General features: G+C 49.6%; 1 protein-coding gene across 6 annotated transcripts; it reads left to right on the top strand.

The window, feature by feature from the left end:
* The first annotated feature begins 822 nt into the window (after nt 1–822).
* Nucleotides 823–24811, top strand: ACSBG2 (acyl-CoA synthetase bubblegum family member 2). Of its 6 annotated transcripts, none has more exons than XM_064734571.1 (15): nt 823–921; nt 6608–6740; nt 8703–8782; nt 9324–9565; nt 11752–11840; nt 12385–12505; nt 12943–13023; nt 15665–15814; nt 17127–17303; nt 18441–18622; nt 19333–19566; nt 20033–20250; nt 21473–21612; nt 22428–22674; nt 23573–24811. In XM_064734571.1, exons 2-15 carry the CDS (start codon nt 6637–6639, stop codon nt 23683–23685), a joined length of 2178 nt encoding a protein of 725 aa, XP_064590641.1. In that variant the 5' UTR covers nt 823–921; nt 6608–6636; the 3' UTR covers nt 23686–24811. The 6 variants fall into 6 exon arrangements, with proteins under 6 accessions (XP_064590641.1, XP_064590637.1, XP_064590640.1 ...); XM_064734567.1 differs by having other exon boundaries at nt 9321–9565; XM_064734570.1 differs by lacking the exon at nt 823–921 and adding an exon at nt 4023–4088 and having other exon boundaries at nt 9321–9565.
* The last annotated feature ends 35 nt before the right edge of the window (nt 24812–24846 follow it).

Here is a 24846-nt window from a genome sequence, read left to right as displayed (position 1 = left end):
ACAACCTTTTCCAGGAAGAATTTTTCCCTGTTGTCCAACAAAAACCTCCCCTGGTGCAACTTGAGGCCATTTCCTCTTGTCCTATTGAATCTTGCCCTTAACCTTCCTTTATTTTATTTTAACCTTTCTTAACCATAACCTTACTTTATTTTAGGGGGAAAACAGCTTTCAGAAGGATTCAGATTATTTTGTCAGAGCATTTTCAGACTGCTTTCCTCCTTTTCCTTAAAACTTCTGCTGGATCAGCCCACACCACCACAGGTGCTCCAGGTGTCCAGTACAGCTCATTCCTGGTGTTGGGAACAGCCCAATCCTGGTGTTGGGAACAGCCAGATCTCGGTGTAGGGCACAGCCCAATGCTGGTGTCTGGCACAGCCGATTCCTGGTGTCCGAATCCCGGTGGAACAGCCCATTCCCAGTGTTGGGAATAACCCAGTCCCAGTGTCCTGCACAGCTCATCCCTGGTGTTGGGAAGCGCCCATTCCCGGTGTTGGGAACAGCCCATCCCCCGTGTCCAGCACAGCCCATTCCCGATGGAATAGCCCATTCCCAGTGTTGGGAACAGCTCAATCCTGGTGTCTCGCACAGCCCAATCCCGTTGTTGGGAACAGCCCATCCCCGGTGTCCCGGACAACGCTCCGAGCATTGACCGCGGGTAACCCGCGCCAGGGAGGAGGGCGTAGTCTAGCTGTTATTGACAGCCTCCTCCTCCAATCGCGCGGCGATGCGTCTCTCCCTAGCGCCGGGGGGGCGTGGCTTCCTCTCTGCCCACACCATATTGCCCAATGGGGTGTTTCAAACGGACTGAATGGGCGGGGCAATGGTTGTTTGGCCACGCCCCCCTGGAGGGCGGTTAAAGGCGCCGCCCAGCGGCGCGCGGGAGCCACTGAGGGGCCGCGTGCGCTCCCGCCGGGCCCGCAGGTAACGCGCGGTCCTAAAGCCCGACCCGGCCGGGGCTGAGGGGGGGACGGGGGTCCGAGCTCCGCACAGCCCCTCTGGATGTCCCCAGCGGTTCCTGCTGTGTGGGGGATCCCCCACTATGGGCATCACAGCCCGGCAGGTGCTTCTGGTGGTGTCCCGTTTGGGGATGTGTGGGTGGGCGGACAGCGAGGGGGGAAATTCTTGGTGGTTTTGGTTAAATGAACGTATGGTGCGTTGGAGTTTCCCCCGGGAGGTGGTCTGAGGAGAAGGGATGTCCCTTCCTCTGTGCTGTCCGGGAACCCATCGTGAGGGACCGTGAGGGGTCCTCTGAGGTGACCTGAGAGTTTGGGGTGCTCTGAGGTGTCCTGAGAGGTGGGAATGCTCCATGAGGTGACTTTGGGGTGCTGCACGAGGTGATCTGAAAGTTTGGGGGTACTCTGAGGTGTCCTGAGAGTTTGGGAATTGCTCTGTGAGGTGACCTGAAAGTTTGGGATGCTTTGAGATGTCCTGAGAGGTGAGAATGCTCTATGAAGTGACCTGAGAGATCAGGGATGCTCTAAGAGGTGACTTTTGGATGCTCCACGAAGTGATCTGAAAGTTTGGGATGCTCAGATGTCCTGAGAGGTGGGAATGCTCCAAGAGGTGACTTTGGGATGCTCCACGAGCTGATCTGAGAGTTTGGGATGCTCTGAGATGTCCTGAGAGGTGGGAATGCTCCAAGAGGTGACTTTGGGATGCTCCACAAGGTGATCTGAGAGTTTGGGGTGCTCTGGGTGACCCCAGAGCTCGGGACACTCCTGTCCCAGCTCCCAGCCCCGCTGTTCTCCCAGGGCACGCAGAGCCACGTGTGGGAACCAGCAGGAAAACAGGAACACAGAAAATCCAGGGATTTTATAGCGGTACACACAGAAAACACAGCCCTGAGCTTTCCTGCTGGGCCTTTCCCCGCTGTGCAGAAATTCAGGGAAGAGGAGCTCGACTGGGTGAATTCACCTGAAAGAAACATCCCTGGAGGAGCAAGGAGCCTGCAGGGAGAGTTCTGGGGCTGTCTGCTGACCAAGCCGTGGTCAGTGGGCAGATTGGATGAAAGTTTGACAAGAAAGTCTCACAGATATGTGTACTTAGCAGAAAGATTTTAAAATGTTGAGTCTGATGAAGGAATAGAGATGGAAGCAAGTTTGATATAGAAGAAAAGAATTGCTGAGCCAGTCTTACTGGATAACCAAGGAGGCAAAGGGTGTGTTAGCTAGAAGGGGTTTTTATGACTTAGAGCAAAGAATAAACCTACTTTAAATAAGATGTTTTTACCAAGCAGAAAGATAGCACAGGCAAACAAGTCAGCAAAGTTGCAAGTAGAAAAAAGGTCTCAGAATTTTCCACTGCAAGAAAACCAAAAAACAACTTCTAGCTTAAACTGTAATGTACTGACTTTTAGTGATTGGAGAACAGTAACATGAATATGGTAATTATAGTAGTTATGATAGGCTATAGATAATAGTTAAGGTATAGATTGGTTCTACTGTATTAAGATGCTCAGCAAAGAAAAGTATATAATGAATTGTAACCAAAAGAAAAGTATATAATGCAATGTAACCAAAGAAAAGTATATAATGCATTGTCACCAAAACCAAAGGGTCTCCAGGCCTGCCTGCAGCTGGAGCTGGCAGCTGTGGGCACAGGCTCTGTCCCCCATGACCCTGGGCTGCTGTAACATCTTAGATGTAATAAACTGCATTTTGAAGTGCTGCCTCAAACAAGATGATGTTTTTACCAAGCAGAAAGACAGCACAGGTAAACAAGTCAGCAAAGTTGCAAGGAGAAGAAGAGTGGGGTGCCTGTGTGCACTGGTGACAGTCACTCATCATCCTAACAGAGGCTGAAATTGCTTTTCCTCCTGTTTTCTGCACTCCAGCATCAGGAGGGCATAGGGCACTGTCAATGACAAAACCTTCAGTGCTCAGGAAGTTTTTATCAGCGCCTCTCCTAAAAACTGAGTTTATCTATGAGGAAGAAGTGTGAGTCGCTCAGCTTTTGTTTCCTCACTTAGTGACTCTTGAAAGGAACAGAAAGTCCCAGGTTTCAGTTTTGGTGGTGATGTGGCAGCCTGGAGCTGCTCTGGACAGGAGCAGAGCGGATGTGGTGCCTTAACCGGTTAAAAGAGATCCGACACAGGAAACCGAGCGGGGCCGCGCTGGAAAATGTCAAGTGGCTGATAACGCGCTCGGAAATTTGAATTTGAATTGGTGTTGTTGGAGCTCTGTGTGTGTTTTAGGTAAAGGTGTGTCCAAAGTTGGAAATGGAAACTCCACTCCTGCCCTCTTCACTGCCACAAGTTTGCACTTTATTTAAACCTTTGGTTTGTCAGTGAAGTGGTTCCAAAGAAACACCCCATTCCCAGTTCTTCTGGGTCAGCTGCTCCCTCAAAGCAAAAGGCGTTTTTATTTAAATGGTTTAGGATGTCAGGCAGGCGTAATTAAAAGGGAGGTTTCTTCCCGCAGGTTTTTTGTTTGGGAGTGTGTCCTCGGTGTTCCTGAACGCTGTGGTACATCAGGTGTGCTAATTCCTCAGGAAACAATGGGGGGTGGGAACATTTGGTATCCAAGAGTTACACCGGGCTCTGGTGAACCATGGAATGGTTTGGCTTGGGAAGGACCTTAAAGATCATTCCCTCCTAACCCTGGAACTTGTGTGTTTAACATTGCTGTGTTTGTAACCCACATCAACCCACCTTCAGGGAGGGAAGGGCTGAGCAAAGCTAGGGAGGCTCTGTATATATTGGGAAATATTCTTCTAACCTGATTTATTGGATAAAATGCACGGCTGGTTTGGGAAGCTGCACAGATCTCAGTTCATGTGTGAGTGTACCCCGGGTTGGGCACAGTGAGAGCAGAGCTTGGGGTAGGCTCAGTTGGAAGAGTTTTTCCTTTTGGGTGCCTGAAGGTGAGGCAGAAATGAATGGAAATTTCTTCCATGGAAATGAAACAGGGCATGGAACACCTCTGCTGTGAGGGAAGGATGAGAGAACTGGGATTGTTCAAGCTTTGGGTGAGCTTATTGAAGACCTGAAGGGAGCCTGAAAGAAAATGAGAGACAGAGACTGTTTGAAAAGGCTGGAGTGCCAGGACACAGGGAACGGCTCCCACTGCCAGAGGACAAGGATAGATCAGGTATTAATAGGAAGCACTTCCATGTGAGGGTGGGCAGGCCCTGGCACAGGGTGCCCAGAGCAGCTGGGGCTGCCCCTGGATCCCTGGCAGTGCCCAAGGCCAGGCTGGACAGGGCTTGGAGCACTCAGGGACAGTGGGAGGTGTCCCTGCCATAGCAGGGGTGGCACTGGGTGGGTTTAAGATCCCTTCCCACCAAAGCCACTCTGGGATGCCACAATTCCCTGGCAGCAGGAGTGAGGACACCTCATCTTTTCCCTTGGAGCTTCATTGCTGCACTAAGGCACAGTTGGCAAGGGAAACTCTGTAATTAGTGCAGAGGGCAGAGCTTCCCTCAGGGGTGCCCTGAACCCCCCCTTGTGGGCTGCTGGGAAGGAAAGTGGGAGCAGCATTGTGAAAGGAGTCACGAGTGCTGGCAGCTGCTGCCTTCTGTCCATTCTGGGCTCCTCTTGGTTTGTCCTTGGGCAAGAGAGGCCGTGGGGACAGCTTGGGGCAGCGAGAGAGGCCGTGGGGACAGCTTGGGGCAGCGAGAGAGGCCGTGGGGGGGCACCGCGGGTGGGTTTGGGCTGCTCCAGGCTGGGAAAGGATCAGCTCCGGGCCGGGCAGGGGAGCAGCTCCAGGCAGGGGAACCAATTCTGGGCCGGGCAGGGGAACCAGTTGCAGGCCGGACATGGGGAGCAGCTCTGTGCCGGACAAGGGAAGCAATTCTGCGCTGGGCAGGGGAACAGCTCCAGGTCGAGGAGGGGAACCAGTTCCAGGTAGGGAGAGCAGCTCCGGGCTGGGCAGGGGAACCAGCTCCAGGATGGGGAATGAGCTCCGGGCCGGGCAGGGGAACCAGCTCCAGGCAGGGGAGCAGCTCCGAGCTGGGCAGGAAACAACTCTGACCCGGGCAGGGGAACGAGCTCCAGGCAGGGAGAGCAGCTCCAGGCTGGCGAACGAGCTCCGGGCCGGGCAGGGGAACCAATTCTGGGCCGGGCGGGGGAGCAGCTCCGAGCTGGGCAGAGGGAGCAGCTCCGGGTTGGGGAACGAGCTTTGGGCCGGGCATGGGAAGGGAAAAGAGCTCCGGGCTGGGCAGGGGGAGCAGCTCCGGGTTGGGGAACGAGCTTTGGGCCGGGCATGGGAAGGGAAAAGAGCTCCGGGCTGGGCAGGGGGAGCAGCTCCAGGTCGGGGAGGGGAACCATCTCCGGGCTGGGGCAGCGGAACGAGCTCCGGGCCGGGCAGCTCCGGACTGGGCAGGGAACAACTCTGACCCGGGCAGGGGAACGAGCTCCGGGCCAGGCTGGGGATCGAGCTCCGGGCAAGGGAGCCAGCTCCGGGCAGGGGAAGCAGCTCCGGGCCAAGCAGGGAACAGCTCCGTGCTGGTGAATGGCTGCTCCGAGCACGGGGCTTTGGCTCCAACCCCACGTTCCCCCACTGCCCATGAACCCCTCGGGTGCACGGCAGCGCCTGCCGCTTATCCGTGCGCTCCAGAGCTGGGTTTTTTACAGACATCCCCCTCTCTCTGCTCGTGAATTAAACTATTTCTGGCGTGGTGACTCGCAGGCTGTAGCAGAGCGTGGCGTGAGCGGCAGCGTGTCCTTGTGCAGATGAGTAAGCGGAAAGGGGGACGTCCCTGAGCCTTCCCCCTCCCGCTAAAGGCAGGAGGCTGCAGCGTGCTCGCTCGCATTTATGACATAAAAAGACTTTTTTTTATAAAAAGACTTTCCTGTTCCTCGTGGAGGCGAACATGCCCCTCGCATCACACGATATAAACGCGTCTGTCTAAAGCAGGTACAAAATAGCAGCCTAAAATCCACTACTTAGAGAGATCAAGGATAATGAGATTCGCCTCCAATCAGCTTGAAATCCCTTGAAACAATTAAAGCTCAGCCTTGGCGACTCATAAGCACCGAAGGCTTTTGATGAGTGTGAACCTTAAATAAAATCAGCGTTTAGAAAAACGATGAAATCCCCCAAGACAAAGTGCTGGGAAAAAAAAAAAAGGAAAAAAAGAAGAGAAAAATACAGTTGGAAAAGGTTATTTTGATGGGAACAGGGTGAATATGAGGTGTCCCCCTAGAGGAACCGAAATCCCCGGTGTGCCGGGCGGGTGTGGGGCCAGAGCCTCCTTAAGAGGCGGCGGTGTGGGGTGACGAGCCGCTTCCAATTGCGAGGCAGCAGCACATGACATAAGATGCTCCAGATCTGCCTCCTGGGCGCTAGTTTAAAAATAAAGGATATTACACCTCGGTGAGGGGAGGCTGCGGGACCGGCGATGCGCGGTGAGGCTGCAGGGATCGAGCTTTTGGGACAGCGTTTGGGGCAAAAGAGTGTGGAATTTAAATGGTTGGGCTCGTGGTGCTCTCGGGGAGCTGTGGGTGTCTGGTTCTGCCGTGGGGTTTTGCAATGCCCGCTGAATTTCCTGTTGTTTGCTGCAAATGCAGCCTCTTTGGGGTTGCCTGGCTCACGTCAGCGAAGCTGCTTTGCTGTGACGTGGGGCTGTATTTTTATTTTTGATTTTTCCAACGTGTTTTCTCTTGCAGGGACAGTGCTGTGTGAGTCAGACGCCAGGATGGCACTTGCAGAACCAGTCTCCTCCGTGGCTTATTGCAATTCAGCTCTTCAAGGCAGCTGCGAGGTGGCAGGGGAAGATGTGCTGCTCAACTCTTCACCCAGGTTGGTCTAATTTAGGATTTTATTTGGGATTTATTTGCCTATTTGGTATTTTATTTACCCTGTTTATATAGAATTGTATTCTACCATGCTTACTTTGATTAATTAAAATGATTTTGGAAGAGCCCTGCCTCTGCAGGGAACATCATGTGCAGTCCCTACACTGATCTCAAACTCCTGCTGGTAAGAGGCTGCTTGGATTTACAGACTAAAGAGCAGATTAGGGTCTGTATCTCACCACAGCATAATGAGATCTAGCTGATTAAAACCTCTTTACCTAAATTTTTTGGGGTTGCATTGAGCTACATGTAAGGAGGAGAAAAAGATTACTTGATTGGCTGTAAGGGAAATAGCTGGGGCTTTTCTGCTCATATTACTGGGTCATTTGCATGCTTTGATCATAAAAGCTGGTGGAGAAATGGTGCAGAACTGTTGCAACTGAGGATTCATTTGTGCTGAAAAATGTTCTCAGTAATGAGGAGGGAACACGGAGATGGGATCATCTCATAATCCCCTAGGGGGAAATAAAGAAATTATTTACTCAGCCCTGGTTGCTGGCCTGCAGATTAGTTCAGAGGAGCAGTTCTGCTTTAGAACAGGACATGTGATCAGCCATGTCACATCTTCCCTGGGCCTTGAAACTCCTCATATGCCCAAAGCAGTCAGAAATTCAGAATAAATGTAGATTAGAGGGAAGAGACTTCCCCTTACCCTGACATTCACACAGTGCCTGTGCTGGTTGTGTTGTCTCTGGCCTGGCAGAAAGGAATTAAAGATGGGATTTGATGGAAGCTCTGCCTGGCTGGGGCTGAGGGGTTTGTGTGTGCCCAGAGGAGCTCTCAGCTGTGAGCAGTGTGACTGTGATGGGCAGAGTCAGGGCTCTTTGTGCCCCAGAGCTGCCCCTGCAGTGTTTGGGGTGATTGTGATGTCAGGGCCCTCCTGGAAGAGCCTGGGCTGGGTGCTGCAGGTGCTGCTGTTGAGAAGGGAAAACACTGGCCTGGAGGAACAACAATGAGTGATGGGCTGAGGCAAAGGGCCTGGTAGGGCCAGGCAGGATGGAAACTTTGGGTCTCTGCAGTGAAATTTTACTCAGCTAAAGCTCAGACATCAATGGTCCTGGCAGGGCATTGCCCAGGGCAGCTGCCTGCTTGGAGGGTGGGATTCCCAAATCTCACTGGCTCTGGCTTCCAGCTCCTGCTCTCATGTGGGACATGAGCCTTGATTGTCCCTGACCCTCCTCACTGGGGCTGTGACAGTCCAGCTTGGACAGGGATGGAGTAGGAACAGTTTTGCAAGCAGGCAAGTGGTGCTTCACCAGCTGCTGCAGGGCTGAAAGTGAAAGGACAGCTCAGCTGGGAGGAGTGGCTGAAGGATGGGGATGAGCCTGCTTCTGTTTCTTCCCAGGCATCTGGTGGGAGCCCTGCTTTTAATAGGAATACCTAAAAGCAAGATTTGCTGTTGAATCAATTTCCTGCTCTTTTACAGGAAATCTCTGTGGGTTTCCCCATGGGGTGGCTGCAGAGTGTCCCCAGGGCCTCCCCTGTGGCTGACTCACATCTTGCCAACAGGAGATGAGTTCCAGACCCAAGTGTCCCTTCCTGCCCCCCTTCTCCTCCTCCTCCTCCCAGCTGCAGGCTCTTTATTCCAGGCACCTGGAACAGCCTTTAGGAATTAAATTATGGCTGGTTTTAGGATGATGTTTATGCATTCTTCTGCAGCTTGTCTGCAATGAAAGCTGCAATTAGGACAATGCTTATGTGTTCAAAACCAGCAGAGGCAGAGCTTGCACACTCTGAGGGAGCTGTTCCATTGCTGGGGCCATGCAGGGCAGTGAATTAATAAAATCACCTGCAGAATATCAGGGATCACTCTGACATCTGAGTGACATTAAGGGATGGAGCCAACCTGGCTGTGGCAGGCAGCCCTCAGTGCTCTCATCCAGGGATAATTCATTTTGCCTTGCAGAACTGCTGAGCCACACAACAGCCAGCCAGGGGAAGATTCCAAGATTGAGGACTATCAGGTGAACTCACTCGGTCCCAAAGGTGAGTGCATGGAAATTTGGGGGCTGTGGGGTGCCTGAAATTATTATTGCAATGAGAGAGGGATTTGTCAAACCATGACAATGGAAGAAGCAGTTCAGGTTGCAGGATGGGTTGTGCAGAAGTGTCTGGAACTCAGATTTTAAAGCATGAGGGTTAAATAGGCTGTGCCAGTGCCTGGTGCTCATCTGCCAGGTACCAGTGTCCTGCTTTCAGTCCTCCTTAAAAGAAAAAAGTTAAAAATAGCAGAGTATAACATGCAGAAAACTATCACCTTACCAGTACAAGAGCCTTAGGGCAGCAGAGCAGGTTAGAGGGGATATAAGTGGGAAATATTAACATAATTTAAAAGTGCTCTAGAGGCTTCTGTCTAAAATACTGGGGCTCACATGGCAAAATTGCCAAAAGAAAGGGTCAAAAAAGGTGTGTGGGAGGGGGTGTAACAACATTTGCTTTCATATGCTTGAGACTTGTTTTTGTATTGTTGTTATGGCAGCAGGAAATTTGTAAATCTAAAACGCTGAACACTTTCCTTTCAAAGCAGCCCCCTCCTCTCCTGGCTCCAGCATGTGGACAACACGTCGTGATGGGGAGGTCAAGCTGAGGATGGAGGAGCAGGGCCCTGGCAGCGAGGCCCCAAAGACTGTGCACCAGCTCTTCCAGGAAAGTGTCAGCAAATACAGCAACTTTTATGCCCTTGCATCCAAAAAAAATGGCAAGTGGGCAAAGCTGACGTATAAGATGTACTATGATGAGTGCTGGAAAGCAGCCAAAAGCTTTCTGAAGGTAAGAGTTTGTTGAGTTCTCTTTGGCATGTTCACAGAATCCTAAAACCAGCATGGTTTGGGTTGGAAGGGATTTTAAAACCCATCCAGTGCCACCCCTGCCATGGCAGGAACATCTCCCACTGTCCCAGATGCTCCAAGCCCTGTCCAGCCTGGCCTTGGGCACTGCCAGGGAACAATTCCTGCCCAATATCTCATGTAAATCTCTCTTCTTTTAATTTAAAACTGTTCTCCCTCTTCCTACCACTGTGTCAAAACAAAACAAACAAAACACTGTGTCAAAACAAAACAAAGTCAAGTTTAATGTTCACTCATTTTAGTGCTGGAATGGCTGCAGTCAAGTCTATCTTAAATCTGCAAATTCCCTGAGTGCAGATGAATCTTAGTGACAGGGAAATACCTGAACATGCTATGGACACCTTGGTATTTCATTTTTTTTTGACAATTGATTCCACATTTAACCAAGGGAAAAAAACATGTAAGGAAACATTTCAAGTGAGGTGTTTGAGGCCTGGAAAAGTTCATCTTTCTGAGAAAAAAAGGGATCTTAAAAACCAGACTTAAATGTCCCACATGGCCCAGCCTTTTGCTGGTGCTGCTGGGATTAGGAGACTTGGAAACAGAAACCAACAATACCTGTTTGTACTGTTGGGATCAAATCTTACCTCCTCAAGTTAAGGCCAGCCTGGTTTTACTGCTGTGGTGGGATCTTCTACTCTGGGACAAAACCAGAGTCTGGCTGAGGGAGTTAAAAACTGGGACTCCAAGAGCTGGAATTTCATAGCCAAGTGTGGCTGCCACTGTCTTGGGACTTGTGCTGCTCACAGTGACCCCAGGATGTGTTGGAAATCTCTTTTCCCAGCCTGGCAGTCAAAAAAGGAGTCAGAGCTCTTCAGTTCTTGCTTTCAAGGTTGTTGATTTTGCTTCTTATCTATAAAATATTTTTTCCTGTCCAGCTGAGGTCAGCACAGCGAGACAGGGGCACTCTGCCTGCCCCCAGGGCGGTGTTATCTTTTTATATTAAAAACTACCTGTACAATATTTACCATAACTTCCCAATATCTATCACCTATGTTAGACAGTGAGCTTCTACTCTAAACCAGTCTGTAAGTGCCACCATCACAGCAGAAGATGGAGGCCAAGAAGAAGGAGAAAGGCTGGACACACTCAGATTCCTCCATCTTGCCCCCTGAACTGCCATTCTAAAAACCCCAAAAATCTATTTTTTCACCCCATGATAACTTCACTAATATTCTACTTAAACTGTTGTGGTTTGCTGATCTTCCTATAAGGTTGGTAATTTGCTCCATGGGTTATAATCAAACCCACAGATGTTTTGGGCTCTGTGCCAGGGTCTCTGAGCCCCCTGGCAGGGCCTTGGCAGTCCAGGACAGCCAGAGGGATGTCCTGAGTTCTGACACCACTGGAGCTTGTTGCTCTGGCCATTATTGGTATTTGCCATTCCCAACTTGTGCCACCATCACAGCAGAAGATGGAGGCCAAGAAGAAGAAGAATAAGAAAGGTTGGACATGCCCAGATCCCTCCATCTTGCTCCCCTGAACCCCCATTCTAAAAACCCCAAAAATCTATTTTTTCACCCTGTGATAAATTCACTATCATTCTGCCTAAACTGTTGTGGCTTGCTGATCTTCATGTAAGTTTGGTAATTTGCTCCATGGGTCATAATCAAACCCACAGGTGTTTTGGGCTCTGTGCCAGGGTCTCTGAGCCCCCTGGCAGGGCCTTGGCCATCCAGGACAGCCACAGGGATGTCCTGAGTTCTGACACCACTGGAGCTTGTTGCTCTGGCCATTATTGATATCTGCCATTCCCAACTTGTCCCAAATGTCCCAGGAGGTGCTGTCTGGTCTGACTTCCCCTCTCACCTCCTCATTCCCAGCCCGAGGTAACTCCCTGGAATGCAGGTGGATGTCCCTGTGAGTGAATTCCTGTTGGTGAGCCTGTCTTTCCAAGGGCAGAGCTCAGCAAATCCCCATTTTCCTGCCCACTTACAGTGGGACAGAGCTGTGAAACTTCCACTGGTTCCATTCTGGCTCCTGGGGGTGATTCAGTGTGAGAACACGAGCTGTCCCCTCAGTGCTGTGCTCACAGCAGAGGTCTCAGATGCTCCCTGAGCTTTGGCCAGAGGAGAAGCAGGATGCTGTAATGCCATCTCTTGTTTGCAGCTGGGGCTGGAGCGTTTCCATGGAGTGGGCATCCTGGGATTCAATTCTGCTGAGTGGTTCATTGCTGACATTGGAGCTATCCTTGCAGGGTAAGGCTCTTGTTTCTTGCCATGCATTTTGCTTTGGCAGGCACAGAGTGACTGCAGCATTCACATGAGAAGCAGGTTTTGATTAAACCCCAGTCAAACAAACAAACAACACCCCAAATCCAATTGCTTATATTTGGATTTAATGAAGGTAGATAGAAGCTGAACTATTTCATAATGAATTAATGAGACAAAAATGAAATACTTTTTTTTTTTTTTTTCAGCCAGCTGCTTCTCTCAAAATAAGATGATCAGTAGGTTAATCCAAAAGCATTCTTATCTACACAGGGATTAAGGAAATGCCAGAGAATCTCATGTCTGGACTGTGATATCTGCCTTCCACATGAGATATTTTGCTCCCTTGCTCCACTCTTGACATTTCCCATGCCCCAGAACAGAATCTTTCCTCTTGGAATTAAGCTCTCCCCTTTTTGTTGTCATTTTATGAGATATTGTCCTTAAAGTTTTCTCTCTGAAATTTGCCAGCAACTCTGCTTGTCCTCTAACTCTGTTTTGCTTTTCTGTTCTGTTTTTTCCCCTTTTCCAGGGGATTTGCTGTTGGGATCTACACTACAAACTCTCCTGAGGCCTGTCATTATGTAGCAGAGAACTGCAGTGCCAATGTCATAGTGGTGGAAAACCATAAACAGCTGCAGAAAATCTTAGAAGTAATTATGTTTTTTAAATGGCTGGGGATTACAGCAACCTGTTGACAGATGTGGGAGGGTGAAATGGTGTGGGAGGGGAGTGCTGGGTCTGAGAGCAGAGATGAATTCCTTGGTGTGCTCCCTGCTCCAGCCAGGTGAGCTGTCACTGCCTCTGTGTCTCACAGAAATTAAGTGGTGCTTTCACTTCTTAAAAACCTTGGGCTTAAAATTGAAGAAGCCAAAATGAACAACTGAGCATCCTCTAGGTTGTCTGGCACCCTCCCAGCTCAAATGATGACTGTTTCTCGTGAGGCAAACCCATTCTTTAGGAGCACAGATGGGATTCTCTTGGCTTTGCATAAAGTGGCAAATCTGAGGAGCGTGCTGAGTGAGGTTACAGAGGTCTGAAAGGCACAAGCAGCATTTGCTCCTTCTCACAAATCTCCCTTTTTCCACAGATTGAACACAGACTACCTCATCTGAAGGCCATTGTCCAGTATGGGGAGGAGATCAAAGAGCAGAGACCAAAACTGTACTCGGTGAGTCCTGGGTTTCTTCACAGCTTTTAAGTGCTGGTTGTGTTCAGCTGATGGCTGCAAGTACCTGTCCCCTGCCCTGGGGCCTTGAACATCTGGGGACATCCCTGTCCATGGCAGGGCCTTGGAATGAAATTTTAAGGTCCCTTCTAAGCCAAACCAGCCTGGGGTGCTGTGGCTGTGATCCCCTGAGCTGTGTTGAATTTGGTGGACAGGAGGTGTGTGCAGTTGTGCAACCTGGATAATCCATGTTGTAAGGGACTTTGCCAGACACCTTGAGCCCCACAGTTACTCCAGGGAGTTGCTTCAGAGCTGTGAAGCTGCTGGGGGTGGGTCTGGCTCCTTTCTGCTTCTCCCTGTGTCAGCCAGGAAACCCTGTGGGGTGGCAGTGTGGGTTCACAGCCTCTTCCAGGGGTGTGGACAGGGAGAACGTCCTTCTCTGGGTGTGTAGCAAAGAGTTGTTGGGAAGGATGAAAGTTTGACAAGAAAGTCTCACAGCAGAAAGATTTTTGGATGTAGAATCTGATGAAGGAATAGAGATGGAAGCAGGTTTTGATGTAGAAGAAAAGAATTGCTGAGCCAGTCTTACTGGATAACCAAGAAGCCAAAGGTTATGTTAGTTAGAAGGGGTTTTTATGACTTAGAGCAAGGGATAAACCCACCTCAAACAGGAAGATGTTTTTACCAAGCAGAAAGATAGCACAGGCAAACAAGTCAGCAAAGCTGCAAGTAGAAAAAAGATCTCAGAATTTTCCACTGCAAGAAAACTGAAAAACAACTTCTAGCTTAAACTGTAATGTACTAACTTTTAGTGATTGGAGAACAGTAACATGAATATGGTAATTATAGTAGTTCTGATAGGCTATAGATAATAGTTAAGGTATAGATTGGTTCTACTGTATTAAGATGCTCAGCAAAGAAAAGTATCTAATGCAATGTAACCAAAAAAAAAAGTATATAATGCATTGTAACCTAAACTAAGGGTCTCCAGGCCTGCCTGCAGCTGGAGCTGACAGCTGTAGGCACAGCTCTGTCACCCACCACCCTGGACTGCTGTAATGTCTCAGATACAATAAACTGCATTTTGGAGAGTGGCCTGGAGTCCCACATCTCTGATTAAGGCTGTTATGGTGGCGCCCAACGTGGGGCACCATCAGTAAGAGGGATTAGTAAGGCCCTGAATGAGGGATGTGGGTCTGCAGGCCTGCCTGCAGCTGGGGCTGATAGATGTGGGCACAGCTCTGTCACCCACCACCCTGGACTGCTGTAATGTCTCAGATACAATAAACTGCATTTCGAAGAGCTGCCTGTAGTCCCACATCCCTCATTTAGGCTCTAACAAAGAGATCCATTGTTCCTGTGGGTGATACCTGGTCCCGTTTTGGCTGTTGTAATGGCCTGGGAAGGCTCTGGATGGCCTTGGGGCAGCCCGTGCTCCAAAGGAGTCTTCAGGTTTTTCAGTTCTTCAGAGTTGTTTATTAATTCTTATCTCCAATATTTCCTCCTGGCCCGACAGAGGTCTGCACAGCAAGCCAGCCACGAGCACACTGACTGCCCTCGGGGCGGTTGCTTATCTTTATACCAAAAACTACGTGTAAGATATTTACCTTTTCCTCCCAATACCTTTCACCCTTATTGACAAGTGCACATTCAGTAAGAACCAATCTCAAACTGCCATCGTCAGCATCAAAGATGGATGACAAGAAGAAGAAGGACAGGACACGCCCTAATTCCTCCATCTTGTCTCCTAGAACCCCCCTGTACCGAGATTCCAAAACCTGTGTTTTCTCTATAATTAATCTATCCCTTCACCACTCATCCCCGTCTGATCCTCCCATCCTCATACAGCTGTTACGTCCTGTGCAGGATCAAAGTCCAACCACCAAACACTTCTGGCAACGTTCCAGGACTTCCGAGCCCCCCAAGGGTTATCTCGGTGACTCTGCACATCAGGAATGCTGTGCTGAGTCCCCACAACACCTCACAAAGGGGCTGTGTCCGGTTTTTGGCTGTTTGGATGGACTGGAAAGGCCCGGGGTGGCCTTGGGGCAGCCCGCGTATCAAAGGACGAGAAGAGGCTTCAGTTCTTTTCTCGGTCTCGGTGTTTATTAATTGTTTATCTAAAAGATTTTCTTTCGGCCCGACAGAGCTCTGCTCAGCAGCCAGCCATGAGCACACTCCCTGCCCTCCGGGCGGTCACCTATCTTTATACCCATTGTTACCTGTACAATATTTATCATTTTTCCCCAATACCTTTTACCCTTATTGACCAGTGCACTTTTAGTAATGACCAATCCCAAAGTGCCACCATCACCACAGAAGATGGAGGAGGAGAAGAAGAAGAAGGACAGGACAGGCCCCAATTCCTCCATCTTACTTCTCTAAACCCCCCTGTACAGAAATCCTAAACCCTGTGTTTCACTCTCTAATTAACTGATCCCTTCACCATTCACTCCGGTGAAATCCTCCTATCCTCATACAGGTGTCTCCTGTGTAGGATCAAAGTCCAGCCACCAGACACTTCTGGAACATTCCAGGACTCCCGAGCCCCCCAAGGGTGCTCTCGGTGACACCTCAGTGCTGAGGTGCTGAGATCCCACAGGGCTGAGCTGTTGTGTTGTGTTGTCTGTTGTGTTCCCTGCAGTGGAAGCAGTTCATGGAGCTGGGCAGGGACGTGCCGGACGAGCAGCTCCGCGAGGTCATCGCCAGCCAGAAACCCAACCAGTGCTGCAGCCTCATCTACACCTCGGGCACCACGGGGCAGCCCAAGGGGGTCATGCTCAGCCACGACAACGTGAGTGCCCAGTGCCAGCCCAGGGCTGCCCAGGGAGAGCATCCTGAGCCGGGAGGGACCCCCAGGTGTTGTGTTTGTGGGGTTCCCACAGGGAGGGAATGATGCATCTGACTCCATGCTCTTAGAAAAATTCAAATTTCTTGTTTTATTTAATTAATTATTTCCATATATTAATACAAATAATTCATTATTAAGAGTTTAATAATATTAATATTTATATTATTTAATGTGATTTATATATTTCTATTAATTTATATATAATTATACATAATTAAATATTCTAGATATAATTATATAATATATAATATATAGAATTTAATTATATACATTATACAATATTTATAATTTATGTATATATTTATATATACATATATAAATTATAAATATTGTATAAATAAATAATTTTCTATAAATTATTTCTTTAAATATAATTTATAGAATTAAATTTATACAATTATATATATAATTATATATATAGTTATTATCTATAAATATTCATATTATTTCTATAGATATTTATGCTATTTTTATTAATAATACTATTAATTAATAATTTTATTAATATTATATTGATTTAATTTATTATTTTATGATAGTATATTATATTAAAGAATGCTATACTAAACTATACTAAAGAATACAGAAAGGATACAGACAGAAGCCTAAAAAGATAGTAAAGAAAAACTCATGACTCTTAGCTTGGCACTGATTGGACATTAAGTCAAAACTTAAGCAATTCATGTGAAGCCAATGAAACAATCACCTGTTGGTAAACAATGTCCAAACACATTCCAAAGCTGCAAAACACAGGAGAAGCAAATCAGATAATTGTTGTTTTCATTTTTCTCTGAGGCTTCTCAGCTTCCCAGGAGAAAATCCTGGGCAAAGAGATTTTTCAGAAAATGTGACAGTGACACACAGGGGTGATCAGTGCCACCCTGTCCCTGCACAGCCACCCCAACAAGCCCATCCTGGCAGCTCCTGCAGCTCTGGCAGCCTTGGCACCATTCCCTGGGCAGCCTGGGCAGTGCCCAGCAGCCTCGGGGGGCAGAACCTTGCCCTGAGCTCCATGCCAAGGCCTGGCACAGCTGCAGCCCTTGCTGGGCTCCTGTCCCTGTGCCAGAGCAGAGCTCAGCCCCTGCCCCTGTGCCTGCCCTGGGGAGGAGCTGCAGCCCCCGAGGAGCCTCCCCTCAGTCTCCTGGGCTGCAGCTGAACCAGCCCAGTGCTGCTGCTGAGATCCCAGGACGCTCTGGCTGAGCTGTGCTCTGTGTCTGTGCTGTCCCTCTCTGAAGCCCCTCTGTTGCTGTTGCAGCTGACGTGGACGGCGGCGGCGGCCGCGCGCTTCATCATGCTGAGGGACGCCCGGGAGAAGCAGGAGGAGGTGGTCAGCTACCTGCCCCTGAGCCACATTGCTGCACAGATGTGTGACATTTGGGCAGCCATGGCCCTCGGAGTGCAAGTTTACTTTGCCCAACCAGATGCATTGAAGGTAAAAAAAAAATAATAAACTTACACTCTTCCACCTGCTTGAGCTGGGGTGGGTTCTGTTGCCAGCCGGGGTCTGTGTACAAATCACAAATGGGATGGGGCTGCTGGAACGTGCCTTGAGCTGTTTGATTTTCCAGCATCAGTCTCATTACATGGTTATAACAATGGGAAGATGCCAGCAGCTCACATCCCAAGAACTCAATGTTACAACTCACTTTATAAGTTTTTGGACCAATCACACAAAGCAAAAGCACATTGACAGTATTTATATCTGTATAGTATATATTCTGTATTGACAGTGGTTCTATCCAACCACTATAAGCCCACGTGCCTTTGGTTAAACAATGCTTGCTTATTTCAAATACAATACCTGTTTGTAAGCCTTCAAACACAATGCACAGAGCTCCATTATTAAGCTTCAAACTTCCTAATATCCTGCTAGATAAACTTTTCTGTAGCTTAGGGAGTTATTCTAGACAAGTGTTAATACACAGACCATTGTTCTGTTTGTCCTTACTTTTCTACAGTTTAAATAATTTTTCTGCTGACCTATCTCATGGCTGCTGCTTAGCTCTAATCACAGTTCTCTGTCTCTGAGGCCTGCCTTTTGCAGCTTTCCCAAAACCCTCTGATTTTGTGGATTCCCACAGGTGCTTGAAACAAGGCTGTGTTATCTTGTGGTTCTCTCAGCTTTCCTAACTGGCTTTACTTTGCCCACTGACCAGCTGCCCCTGTTGGTTTGACTGAAGCCTGAGCTTTTGACTCAATCACAAACTGGGAGAAGCTGACCCAGCACTTCACAACTGGGATCTGCTGAGTTCTCACCTGACACCTGATGCCACATCAAGAACTGGTTGAGCAACAGCCTCGTGTTTGCTCTGCCCACATTGCACCATGGCCCCAGCTAAACCTGAGTCCTGAGTAAAGGATTCTTGTGTCACTGAAAGCATTGACCCTTGCTCCCTTCACAATTCCCACTGAAATGCCTCAGGGGTTCTCTTCTCTTGGTGGTGCTGCAGAAAACAAACAATTCCTCAAAACTCATGGCAGACTCCCAAGTTTTTGTTAGTGACCAATACTGACCTGAAGTCTGCAGTGGGTCACTTCTAAAAACTGCATTAAATCCTGCTTCTCTCAGGGCAGCTTGGTGGAGACCCTGCGAGAAGTGAGGCCAACTGCTTTTCTGGGGGTTCCTCGTGTCTGGGAGAAAATGGAAGAGAAAATGAAATCCGTGGGCATGAAAGCCTCAGCGATCCGACGGAAAGTGGCAGCGTGGGCCAAGGGAGTGGGGCTGCAGACCAACCTCAAGAAGATGGATGGGTAATTATGAGCTACATCTCAGGGATGCTGATGAGTTTTTAGGAGAACTTTGCTGTCAGATCAGGGATTTTATTCCATCCAGGGGTTATATTCCATATATTCCAGGATTTTATCTCATGTGACAGACTGTAGTGGTGTTCGCAGGGGTCCCAGGATGAGGGAAGAGATGAGAATCTGACTCCATGTTTCAGAAGGCTGATTTATTATTTTATTATATATATTATATTAAAAGATAATTATGTATTAAAACTATACTAAAAGAATAGAAGAAAAGGATTTAATCAGAAGGCATGAAAGGAATAGAAAGGAATGATAATAAAATCTTGTGACTGCTCACAGCCTTGACACAGGTGGCTGTCATTGGTTATCAAGTAAAAACAATTCACATGCTGGGTAAACAATTCTCCAAATCACATTCAAAGCAGCAAAACATGGAGAAACTGAAACTTCTCAGCTTCTTAGGAGAAAAGATTGTAATGAAAGGATTTTTCATAAAATATGTCTGTGATATAAGAGCAGTGTAACTTGGACTCGAGGGGGAGCAGCAAGGGTTGGAGGGGGAAATAATCCATTATTTTACTGAATGAACTGAAGTAGGATGAAGATAAAAGGATGAGGGGGAGGAGTTCTGTATTTTCTATGAACTGAAGGAGGATGAAGATGCGAGGAGGAAGGGGAGGAGCTGTACCTGTGTCCCTTTCCTGGTGCAGGCGCTTGGACGAGCCGGTGAATTTCCGCCTGGCCCGGCAGTTGGTGTACAGGAAGGTGCGCAAGGCCATCGGGCTGGAGCGCTGCACCAAGTGCTACACTGGGGCTGCCCCCATCACCAGAGAGACCCTGGAGTTCTTCCTGAGCCTCAACATCCCCGTGATGGAGCTCTATGGCATGAGTGAGAGCTCTGGGCCCCACACCATCTCCCTCCCTCACGCCTTCAAGCTCGGCAGGTGAGCGCCCGCCTGGGAGTTCTGCCCCTGGCACGTCCGTCTGTCCTGCTGCAGCTCATCCCCACAGCCCTGCTGCCACTGGGGATATGGGATTGACCTTGGCTGGCTTCTGTGGGAGCTGGGGAAGAAGGAAAAGTTGGTAACTCCACCCTGCCCTTCAATGACTGAAGGGTTCAGGGTGTCTTGGAGCAGCTCGTTCAGTCTGCACAGTGAAAGTTTGCTGCCAAGGACATAAATCTGGTGTTGAGAGCAATGAGTGCAAGCCAGCAGGTGTGTGAGCACTGATCTCTGCAGTAACAACTCTTTCTGCAGCTGTCCTCACATGAGCAGATGCCTTTAAAGCTCTTTGCTGGAACTCCTGTGCTAAAAAGCTGCTGGGCTTTGTTCAAGCCCTCCAGCTTGAGAGGTGCTGCTGAACTTCTGCTTGAATTCAGTTTAAAATAAATGAATCCTTGCTGTGTTTCAGCTGTGGGAAGGTGCTGTCAGGGTGCCACACCCTGATCCATAAACCAGACATGGATGGCATTGGGGAGATCTGCTTCTCAGGCAGGCATGTCTTCATGGGCTACCTGAACATGGAGGACAAAACCAGAGAAGCCATTGATGAGGATGGCTGGCTGCACTCAGGGGACCTGGGCAAGCATGACAAGGATGGATTCCTCTTCATCACAGGCAGAATTAAAGGTGACACATCCCCTGACTTTGTCTTGGTGTTGTGCAGCACTGTGGAATCAGTGAGGTGTCGATGTTGGGAAATGAGTGATGATGGTGATGATGATGAGTTGGCCTCATGGAGCCCAACTGTTCCCTCAGCACTGCCAAGGCCACCACTGTGTCCCCATGTCCCCAGTTGTCCCATCTTGTAAATCCCTGCAGGGATGGTGACTCCAGCACTGCCCTGGACAGCCTATTCCAATGCTGTGAAGAAATTTTTCCCAATATCCAGCTTAACCTGGATATGGGGAAAAATCCAAACCTCCTCTGGTACAGGGGGTGCTCTGCTGGTTGTGTGGCTGTGACTTGCACAGAAGAATATTCAAATCCTTCTCATCCTGGAGTTTCCACTGGAATGTGGCTGCAGGGTGGGAGGAGAGGGGCAGCCTCTGGAGCCAGGGTGTGTTTGCAGAGTGAGGGACAATCTTCTGATTTCAATTCTCTGATTTCAATCTTCTGATTTCAGTTCTCTGATTTCAGTTCTCTGATTTCAATTCTCTGATTTCAATTCTCTGATTTCAATCTTCTGATTTCAATCTTCTGATTTCAATCTTCTGATTTCAATCTTCTGATTTCAGTTCTCTGATTTCAGCACCAGTGCAATTGGTGCTTTGTGGGTTTGTTTTATCAGCAGCTCAAAGTTTCAGGAGCTTTGCAGGGTGACCTCCAAGGAAAACAGCAGCTTAACACTCTTGTGCAAGTGCCTTGGGGCAATGTGGCTCTTGGGACAGAGTTTGGGCAACCCCAGACAAAGCCAAGGTCACTCAAAGCTTCAGCCCTGAACAGAGGGAGGTGCAGCTCTGAGGAACAGGAGATGGAGCTGGGGCTGCCCTGTGCTCTGCACACACAGGAACCTCCTCTCACTCCAATTTCTGATAATTTGGGTGCCAGCTTAGGAGCTTTAGAGGCTCAGCTGTGCCAAGGGGCTCAGCTGCATTGCCAGGCTGCAAACACCCAGGGCAGCTTTGGCTGGGCTGAGTGGGAGCAGCTCCTGCTCCTCTTGCTGCAGTCAGGGATCAGCTGGAAAAGCCCTTTAAAATGTTCCAATCCCCACATTTCTGAACGTTTTTGGGGATGGTCACCCTGTGACTGTCCCAGACTCCCTGTTGGAGCCAAAGGAGCAGTTGAGTTGTTGCAGATTGTGGGAAGGGAAGAAGCTCCAAGCATTAATCAGGATTTGATTGTTTTCCAGAGCTCATCATCACAGCAGGAGGTGAGAACATTCCTCCTGTTCCAATCGAGGATGCTGTCAAGAACGCTGTTCCCATCATCAGCAATGCCATGCTGGTTGGAGACAAAGCCAAATTCCTTTCCATGCTCCTGACACTAAAGGTAATGGCAGAGAGGATGGGGATCCACCACCTGTGCTGCTGAACCTGAGTCACTGCAGGGAGGAAGAGCTGTGACACATTTTTGGTGTCTTGTGGAGCACAATTGGCTGCAGCTGAGCTGCCAAGAGCAGCTGAAAGCACAGAGCTGTCACTGCCCAGGCCATCAGGCCCTGCTGCTGTTCAGGGCAGCTTTTGCTGTGCCACAGAGGGCAGGAAAAAACAGAAGGAAAAGACCCAAAAGTGAGGCTGGAAAAGGAAACCCTTCTGCTCTCCTCACCTCCTTCAGTCTCTCCCAGAGCAGTGTGGGAGGTAAAAAGCTGTCAGGGATTTCTTTGTCAGATTCTGGATTTAAAATCCACCAGGACACAGCTCTGGTGGCCTGTGCTGACTGTCAGGGTGGGAATTGAGAGCAGGGCCAGCAGCCTTGGCCTGGGCAGGAGATCTGAGCCAGGCCCTGGGGGTGGCCCTGCTGCTCTTGTCATGGCTGAGGGCTGTGTGTGACCCCAAAACTGCTCCTGCACAGGGCAGGGAAGTGAATTGTGCTCCAGAAAAGGTCTGGAAAGCAGAGATTGGCTTTGGACAGAGATTAACTTTGGGCAGCACAGGAGGAATTGGGCAGATGGCTCCTGAGCAGGCACAGACCTGAGGGTTTATCTGTGTTTGTGCCAAGTTTCCATTGGCAGCCGGGGTTGGATGGGAGCTGAGGAGCTGCTGGGGCTGGAGTGGGGCAGGGAAGGGACCCCAGGAGCTGTCCCAGGGCTGAGGCTCCTGGTGCAGAGCCTCAGGTGCTCAGTTCCTGCTGTGCTTGGCCTGCAGTGCGTGGTGGATGCAGACACGGGTGAGCCTGGGGATGAGCTCAGTCCAGAAGCTCTGGCCTTCTGTCAGAGGCTGGGCAGCAAGGCCACCAAGGTCTCAGAAATCATCAGCAGCAAAGACAAGGCCATCTACACTGCCATCCAGAAAGGGATCTCTGCTGTCAATGAGAAGGCTGTGTCCAATGCCCAGAAAGTGCAGAAGTGGGTCCTGCTGGAGAAGGACTTCTCCCTGTTTGGTGGAGAGCTTGGTGAGTGTCTGGGTGTGCCCTGTGCCCCTTCCCTGGTACTGGGCATCAGCACAACCACAGCCCCAAAGCACAGAGCTGCCCTGGCCTTGCCTCCCTGTGGCTTTTCCATGTGGCACCTTGGGCTGGGGTAACCTGGGGTGAATTCCCAGTCCTGCCCCACAGCAGAGTGCAGCAGCACTCACCTTGTGCTGTGGAGCATCCTGAGCTGGGAGGGACCCTCAGGGATGCTCAGCCCAGCCCTGTCCCTGCCCAGCCACCCCAAAACCCCGCCCTGAGCACCCCTGGCAGCTCTGGCAGCCTTGGCACCAATCCCTGGGCGTGGGGCTGGGACCTGTGACCGTGCTCACAGGGGTTCTTGGGTGAGGGCAGAGATGAGGATCTGACTCCGTGTTTCAGAAGGCTTGATTTATTATTTTATGATATATATGACATTAAAACTATACTAAAATAGAAGAAAAGGTTTCATCAGAAGGCTAGCTAAGCTAAGAATAGAACAGGAAGGAATGATAACAAAGGTTTGTGGCTCGAGCCCTGTGTCCAAGCCAGCTGACTGTGATTGGCCATTAATTAGAAACAACCACATGAGACCAATCACAGATCCCCCTGTTGCATCCACAGCAGCAGATAACCATTGTTCACATTTTGTTCCTGAGGCCTCTCAGCTTCTCAGGAGGAAAAACCCTAAGGAAAGGATTTTCCATAAAAGATGTCTGTGACAGGGACCATTCCCTCTGGCTGCTGCTTTGGCTCACAGAGGAAGGGAGGGACGCTCCATTAAACCCAAGGAGAAGTTCAGAACTTCTCTCAGGTCCCTGTTCCCGTGTTCTGCCTCCCCTCCAGCCCCGCTGGCTGCTCCCAGTGCTGCTCTCCCCTTTAACCCTTTGCTGGCTGCCCACAGGCCCCACCATGAAGCTGAAGAGGCCGGTGGTGGCTCAGAAATACCGGGACCGGATCGCTCAGTTTTACACGGACACCGAACCCCCCTCGGGGGAGGCCTCGGCCCGGCCATAGGGCCCGCCCTGGAACCGCCCCCAGGACACTCCAGCTGCCCACGAGGGATTCCCCGGATGGATCCTGCTGAAATAAAGAAGCTCAGCCTTCAGGCAGCCCCTTTGCTGTCCATGTCCTGCAGTGTGGTGAGCGTGGTCCTGCCCATGTTCTCCTGTGTCTTGTGTCCCTTGCTGAGATGTCCCAAATATCTCAGCTTTGTATTTTTTATTTCCATTTTTATAAGGGCAATATGATGTTTACCTGAAATCCCTGGGATCTGTTACGTTCTAACCAAAGTTTTCTTTTCCTGAGATGAATGTAAAACAGGAGCTGCAAATCAGGAGCTGCCCTTTTTCTGCTGAGGGAGAAAAGCAGATTTCATTTTCCAGCAGTGTCCTCACTCCCTGCTGCACGTTTCCCTGCATGCTGATGGCATCCTCATAATTTTAAATCTCTTTCCCCACAAACTATTCCTGTCTGAGATGACAAATGCTGTGTGTGACTACACACAGCAGTGGAGGTGGAACCTCACATGAACTGGGCTTGTCTGTGCAATATTTTGAGTTTGTTTTACCTTTTTGAGTTATAATGAAGCCATAAATTGTATTGTTGAAGTTGTATCCATGGCTGGTATTCTAAGAAGTGATTTACTCCAGGGATTATTTATAAGGCTGTGTACAATGTGTGAAATGTGTCTGTATTTTACAATTCAGGGATGTTGTGGGGGCTGAGGGGCTGCAGCTGTGCTGGGGGACGGGGCTGTGCTGGGAGCTCAGCCAGGTCCTGCTCTGTGCTCAACCAGCCCAGAGCTGTGGAGCTGCTGCAGGGAGGGCTCAGCCTGGCCCAGCCTGGAGCTCCTGTGCAATTCCAGCAGGGAGGGAGGGCTGGGAATGGCTCAGGGCACACAGGAACCCTCCCTGGGCAGGGAGAGCAGCCCAGTCTGGCTCCAGTTCCATTGCCCTGGACAGCAGGAGCACAGGGAGCAGCGCTGGTGTCACAGCAGTGACAGAATGAAAGCACAGCTCTGCCGTGGGTCAGTGGAATTGCAGAGCCTGAATGCACTGCAGGACCTGCAGCTCCCCTGTGTGCTGAGCTGGCTGCAGTTGCTGTGTCCAAGTGAAATAAACTCCTCTGGTTGTGTCTCTGAGCTCTCTCTGGTTCCTGGCACGGAGCAGGGGGGGT

This window comes from Zonotrichia leucophrys, chromosome 28, assembly GCF_028769735.1.
Source record: "Zonotrichia leucophrys gambelii isolate GWCS_2022_RI chromosome 28, RI_Zleu_2.0, whole genome shotgun sequence".
Lineage (NCBI taxonomy): Eukaryota > Metazoa > Chordata > Aves > Passeriformes > Passerellidae > Zonotrichia > Zonotrichia leucophrys.
The sequence above is the reverse complement of the archived record's forward strand: the minus strand, read 5'-3'. Positions and strand labels throughout refer to the sequence as shown.